At 35.6% G+C, this 7,450-nt stretch overlaps 1 protein-coding gene across 2 annotated transcripts in view; it reads left to right on the forward strand.

Annotated features, from left to right (window-relative positions):
- Nucleotides 1-4,795: 4,795 nt before the first annotated feature.
- The window catches only part of LOC102599200 (protein FLUORESCENT IN BLUE LIGHT, chloroplastic-like), a 4,550-nt gene continuing 1,895 nt past the window's right edge, over nucleotides 4,796-7,450 (forward strand). Inside the window, exons 1-2 of one of the 2 annotated variants that reach the window (XM_006358361.2) lie at nucleotides 4,796-5,099; nucleotides 6,340-6,490. In XM_006358361.2, the coding sequence (XP_006358423.1) occupies nucleotides 4,908-5,099; nucleotides 6,340-6,490 (343 nt within the window). In that variant the 5' untranslated portion in view covers nucleotides 4,796-4,907. Of the gene's footprint in view, nucleotides 5,100-6,327; nucleotides 6,491-7,450 lie in introns of both variants that reach the window. The other variant, XM_006358360.2, reaches the window with a different exon arrangement.

Here is a 7,450-nt window from a genome sequence, read left to right on the forward strand (position 1 = left end):
ATTAGTATAGTGGGCAGTGTTGTATCTGCTCTGGCTCAGCTAAGTGATAGGAGGTATTGCTTAGTGTGGAGATTAGCAGGCTAATCTCATTTTGTAAACTGGCTTTTACTTTTGCTTGGAGAAGATTAGTGAAAGTAGTTTGAAAAGTCCTGTTGAGAACAGATCGTGGACCTGGTCATCTTCTACCCTATTGGTGACTCTTTTGATCTTATAAGTTATGTTGATGCTGATTATGCATGTTTTTTGGTTGATCGAAAAAGCACATCAGGCATGGCACACTTCCTGGGATCAGCTTTGATTTCATGGGGAACAAAAAAGCAGAGTTATGTGGCATTGTCTACTGCAGAGGCAGAGTATGTGGTTACTACATCATTTTGTGCACAACTGCTATGGATCAAGCAACAACTGGAAGATTTTGGTGTACTTACAAACACTATTCCTCTTATTTGTGATAATACTAGTACCATAAACATGGTCAAAAATCCGGTCCAGCACAAGAGGACAAAACACATAGATGTAGGGCATCACTTTCTAAGAGACAATGTTGAAAAACAAAATGTGGTGATGAGGTTCTGTAAAACTGAAAACCAGCTGGCTGACATCTTTACAAAACCATTAAGTAAAGAATTCTTCATCAAAAATAGGATGCGGCTAGGGATGCACAAAATTACCTGACACCTCGACAGATTTGCACAAAAATCCTCCTTATTGATTATGTTAAAGAGGGCAGGTATCTATACTTGTTTTAATGTTTGTCATAAAAGAATTCACTTTTGGTACCTTAATGCAGGTATACACTCATGGTGTGTTTAGCTGAAAGAAAGGTTCAATCACACAGGCAGAGTTACAAACTGAAAGGAGGACCTGGTCCTCATGAGGTTAGTATCAATTATACTACACTGTCTAAATGTCAACATCACTGCCACGTGTCACTCGCCCATTCATCGCCTCAATTTCAAACATCTTTTTGCTTTTAAACCAAAGGTCGCTACTGTTGGGGACCCGATGTCTTTTTGGTTTTATATACTACTTCTCTTAGTGAATCAAATTACAAAATCTCATCAAACAATTCTTGTTAAAATTCACTAATCCCTTTTCCAAAGTTTTTCTCTCTTTCTCAAAATGCCTAACTCTAATTCTTCTTCAAAGATCCCTATCTCCCAAGAAGTTGAAAACCCTAGTTCATTCAACTTCTCATTTTCTACTCCAGAAGGCTGCAAAGAAATCTCTTGTGAAAAGGGAGAAAGTTAGAAACAAGTGGCTGAAAATTAAAACTCATAAAGGGACCAGGTCCTAGGGTGCAAAAACAAAGTGAGGAAAAAGAAATGACAAGGGAGGAGCGGATAACGACAATGGAGAACCAAAAGGTTTTGAATGGCAGAGTCTTTGACCCTGACATCCTAACCAAATTTGGCATGTCAAATCTTTTTGATGTTGTCTCCATTCAAGGTTGGAACCATCTCTTTGAACCACCAGTTCTATACTTGCACGAACCTAATGTGCGTGAATTTTTCTACAAAATGGAACTTCTGGAAAGTGGTGGAATCGCGACTACTGTCAGGAAGGTTGAAACATGTCTGGATGAAAAAATATTGGGGATCATTTTAGGGGTTCCTGTGGAAGGAATTCGAACGATTGAAGGTTGTAAACCATCCAGTGACTTCACAAAACTTGCCACAAAACGTGGAGATGTCAAGAATGTAGGGTTACCAAAAAAGTTTCTGAAAGGGGAATATCATATGCTTTTTGAGTTCATCAACAAGGCGTTAGTGCCCAGAACTGAAAAGAGATCTGTTGCTGATCTTTTTCTCATGAAAAAGCTTGATGAACTTGAAGAGATCAACTTCCCTGCCATTATGCTGGAATGTGAGTGTGTTGAAGGATAAACTAGGGGCAGATCTCAAGTGGCAGATGTTCTAGAGTAGCAGACTGCTCTTAAACGGGAAGTGACTGATCCTACTGAGATTCTAAATAACAAGGAGATTGAAATTGCTTCACTGAGGTCTGAATTACAGAAGGCGGTTTCGAGGGGACCTAGTACCAGCGATGGAAATGAGCAGGTGTTGCAAAAGTTGAGGGATGAAAATGAAAGGTTGTTGAAGACAAATACCTCACCCAGTGAGGAAGTTAAGGCTCTCAACATGCAGCTTATCAAGGCTCATGATGATGCAAATGAGCGTCTGTCTCTGTTTATGCGCACCCTCAATCCCCTTCCCCCTCTATCATAAAAGTGTCTTGTTTCCCTAGTTTCCCTCTTTGTTCTTCAATCCTGATTAAAACTCTTGTGGCTTTGTGTTTGTTTTGACTGACTACAGTGGTCAGTATTTGTGATCTAATGTTATTTATGTTTCTGCCATGTTCTTGTGTGGTTTAATATTCTCTTTATGTTTACATACACATATTCTATGTGGCCCAAGGCCCTAAATTCTTTACTGCCTTGCATTTAACTTGAATATGTTTATTGCTTCACCTTTTCAATGATGTCAAAAGGGGGAAGTTTTGTTGTAAAGTTGGCTGTGGAATGGGGCATTGAACTTAGGGGGAACTGTAGTTGTTTCTGGTGCACTAACAAAGGGGGAATTTGTTATGTATTTGAATGAATGTTTGTTCACACGTGAGGAGCTATGCAGGTTGTTTGTCATCATCCAAAAATGGGGAAATTGATAAGTGTGTATGTTCTTAGATGTTTTGATGATCTCCTCACAAGTGCAGGGACCTGGTCCTCTATAGAGTATGAATACTCGTCCAGTTGTCAAAGTGCTATATAGCTGCAAAAATTGTCTGTGTCAGGAAGTTGGTGAAGTAGCAGAGTACTTCACCAATCAGAAGAGGGGAGGTTGCTTGTACATTGGATAATATTTTTTCATGATATATATTCAATAACAAACAACAATATTACTCCTTCATTCAAAAAGGGGAGATACTTTTAAGCTTCAAAATAGCAAGGGACCTGATAGAAGTGCTTCAATTGCTTTCTGTACTAGCTGTAGTGTTGCTTGTCTGTAATAGTTCTTATCTTGTAGGATTCGTTTCACTTGTGAAAGAAACGTTTCAAACTTGTTTGAATCATTGTAAGAACTAGGTTAAGGGTAACTTAGGTTCTTACTCTAAAAGTATTAATTGATTAGGATTAGTATAGTGGGCAGTGTTGTATCTGCTCTGGCTCAGCTAAGTGATAAGAGGTATTGCTTAGTGTAGAGATTAGCAGGCTAATCTCATTTTGTAAACTGGCTTTTATTTTGCTTGGAGAAGATTAGTGAAAGCAGTTTGAAAAGTCCTGTTGAGAACAGATCGTGGTTTTATTCCCTTGAGCAAGGAGGTTTTCACGTAAAATTGTTTGTGCAATCTTTACCTTCAACATTTATTTTCTGTCTGTTATTGTAATTGTGCTGAGAACCTGGTCCCATTGACCTAAGTGGACGCATACATTCCAACAAAGTCTAAACTATAGTCATTTTCGGAAGCTCTTTTTAATTAATTAAATAAATTATGCTAATTTATTAATCTATATGGTCCTTAAACATAAATAATTTGTCATTGAGAACCATTTACTCATTCAGTTACTTTGATGCTTCACATTTTGCAACTAAATTGATTTAAAAGACAACAACGTCTTATTCACTTGAAGCTGTTATTTTTATTCAAAATCGATACAAACAATTTTAAATCGATTTAAGATCTAGATTTGACTCAACTTGTTCACCCTTTAGTAATTATGAACTCTTAAAAAATCAGCCCCAACAATTCCAAATGAATAGATTCAAATGAGTCAAATCAGTTAAAGGTTGAGCCTTAAATTCAGTTGGACCAATAAATCAAGAATCACCTAATTAATTAAAGTTTGACATATAAGAGTATCAAAGAGACATTTTTAATAGTAAACGAAAATTAAAGAGATAGATAAAGTTATTTGATGGTTCATTATTTGAGATATCTCATATATTATAAGTGATGGGATAAATAATTTTGAAAATAATTAATACCCCTAATTAAATACAAGATAAATCAATCTTACATTTTATCTTAAAATAATTATCCCATATCCCTCGTATCAAACGACCCCCTTCGTTTAATAGGTAGAATGAGGAATTGTTTTCAGAGAAATCTACACTCTATGTCCACCGAGGAAAATATGTATATGTTTTAGCCCATATTTTGGGTTTGTTATCCGATTTAGCTCATATTTGCATATAAACACATTTTATATACTATTATACATTTTCATAAAGATTAACACATTATGTATAATATTTTTCTCCACATATAATAATGTATAATATTGTATAAACTATAAACTAAAAATATAACTACTTGACGTAATATTTTATGTTGGACCTATATTGTTTAAAATTTCCCCCTATTTTTAACCCCCAAAGTTAATATTTAAGGATAATTGAGAATTATTATTTTTTAATAGTTTTTCCCAATAAAAACAAAGCTAATAAGCAATAAACAAAAAACAAAAAAGGCATGTGCACAATGACATGATTTTATTTTTTTTCTTAGAAGAATGTTTATCTAAACAGATTACATAGCCGTGGTTTTAAGCGGAGGGTGAGGTAGGTGGGGTTTATGGGTTCGGACGAACTCAGTAACTTTTTCGTAGATTTTATATTGTACTAAAAAATTAATTAAATATATATGTATATTAAATTATGAACCCTAGCAACATTGATTTAAGGGTTATTAACAAAATTTAGAACCCAAACTCTTCTTCGCCTCTGGTTTTAAGATACTGTGGATACTTACGTACTCAAAGTTTGAATTACTGTTAATTAAGTTGAAATTTGCTACTAATATTCCAATAATTACAATTATGCAATCGGCAAAGAGGAAAAGGGGAAGGGCAAAATCTTATCCTCAGACCACATAGAAAAATCATCTAAGCTAAAGCAATTTTCAAGAAGATGACGATGATGGTGAAGCAATGGGTTCTTTCACAGAGTCAATTTCTATCTGACCCTTTCAAATCTGGTCATGTCAAATGCATTTTCTTGGAGTCTGGGCAGTTCAGTAGTAAATGGGGAGAAGCTCTACCACAGAAGCTTTTCTACAGACATACCAAGAAAGGTGCAAGATGCATCCATATTGATTTCAAGGTGACTGAATTTTGCTTTTTTAGGATTTTGGGGTTGTTTATTTCAAGGTTTTAGTTAATGGGTCTGTTGCAAAATAGGTTCTTTTTGTTTTGGTTTTTCGATTGATGAGTAATGTGAAGGTTTTGATCCTCTTTGGGGAAATTTGGTTGAGTTTTAATAGATAGGAGAGTGTGGAGGATAGTGATTAGGGTAGAAGGTTAGTAGCTAGGTAGCAGTGTGTTGTTTTGCTGTCTGTGCATATTTGTAGCCGTAGTATTGCTCATGTAGTTGGATTTTTGTTACTATGTGTTGATTACTTGTACCTCGAATATCATATTATTTTGTTTTAGTTTATGTTCTGTTACTATTTGTTGTGTTTGTTGGTTTGGGCTGTTTTTTCTTGAGCTGAGCATTTATCGGAAACAACCTCTCTACACTGAAGTAGGAATAAGGTCTGTGTAGACTCTACGCTTTCTAGACCCCACTTTGTGGGATTTCAGTGGGTATATAGTAGTTGTTGTTGTTGAATCTTATTAGAAAAGTGAAGAATAAGTTTCATTTTAATATATTTTATAGAGGCTACTCAATTTTTGAGCTAATCCGTATATGAAATGTAAATAGAAGAAGAAGAAAGGCCTTAGTCTGTCTGTTATTAGAAAAAAAGACAAAAGGATTTCATTGTGTTTGATGCATATGTAGAAGTTTAATAACACTAATCAACGATGCGAAAGTGCTTCAATATCACTGAGAGAATTTACAACAGATTGATTGTAGTTGTTGTCACAGAGATTAATTTCCCCAAGAAATATCACAACTACTAGGTGATAGATGTATGCAATGATTTTAAATTTAGCTGGTGAATATTCATATAGCTGTAGTATTGGCCTCACTGGCCATCAAGCTAAAATGTCAAAAGACTTTTATAAGATACTTTCTACTAAAACCAAGTCCAAATTGCTCGTCACTACGTAATACCACTCCAAAATCATGAAACCTGGGGAAGACATGATATAGACTGACAGTGATGTCATTTCACTACCATTTCTCTTGCTCTAAACCATTCATTATCTGTGTACACACTCCTTTGCTGGCTCTGTTCTGTTCTTACTACATGTTACAGTAGATAAACTCGTGTTATTCTAGTGGAAAATGCAAGGTATTCAATCAGTAACTATAGCAAAAAGGCACTAGCTGAATTAATTTCTTGGCTTCCTTTCTTGTTCAATTCCAATTGTTATACACATGGCAGGATATTTTGCAGTTCAGACACCCTGCAGCAGCATTAATCGTGACTAATGCATTGATGATGACTACACCTTTAGACGCCTTGGCTCAAACATGTGAAGCCAATACTTCTGTTTCCAATATGCCATTATTGCTGCTTGTTGCCCTTGTTGGGGCCACCGTGGGAGGTAAGGTACTTTATGTTTAGCACTGTCATTGCTTTATTGCATAGTTCGGAGCATTCAACTTTGAAATGACAGAAAGTCATTGTGGCTGGATGGAACTCTAGATCATAGACCCCAAGTTAACTATAGAGCATGGATATAAACTTCACATCAAAATTACATCCCATATGAGGCAGAAACTACACTTTTTTTGTTGAGGCATTCAAAAGATTACATAAGCAAGTAACTTGGATGATCATAAGGCCAGTTACGTTTGACTTGCATTGCCATACTTCTTCACAAAGCTAAGTCAAAAATAGTACATGCAGATATGAGACAGAATTTGGATTAAATGAAAAGAAGTTAAAATATTTTTGATGCATTGAAGTACATCGCAGTATAGATTCCAGGAGTTAATATGGTCATTTCATTCGGCAGTTCATCTGCCAGAACACTAGATAAAAATCTTAGTTAATCCACGAGGTTTACAAATGAGCCTATGTATGTTCGTGGAAATGACCATTATAGATGCCATTAGCTATAAAAATGAGCCTATTAAAGAACTTGTCAACAAGAACTGTGTGTAAATCCCAAACCTGTTGAGGTTGACATATGGATCCTCAATATCCATTCTGGTCCGTCTGTGCTCATTTCACTCTATATTTAATATGTTGTCTTTTGGGACAATTCAAAAACTATCCAAAAAAAACTATTCAGAAAAGATTCTTATTGTCTAAAGATTTCCTCTCTTCCTCCTTTTTTCTTATATTTTTTGTTTGACAAAAATGATGGGAATTTGAAATGGTTGTTTGTAAATAAAACATTTCAAGTTTGAGTCAACTCTGAGTACAACGGCATGACGTGTTTGTGCTAAAATGGGGCAATGTGTGTAGGAGTGAATGAGATCTCGTTTTCAAAATGTCTTCACTACAATTGATCAAGTCCCTCACCTACTTGAGGTGGGGGGGGGGGGGGTAATTTTTA

Source organism: Solanum tuberosum, unplaced genomic scaffold (assembly GCF_000226075.1).
Source record: "Solanum tuberosum cultivar DM 1-3 516 R44 unplaced genomic scaffold, SolTub_3.0 scf00263, whole genome shotgun sequence".
Taxonomy (NCBI): Eukaryota; Viridiplantae; Streptophyta; class Magnoliopsida; order Solanales; family Solanaceae; genus Solanum; species Solanum tuberosum.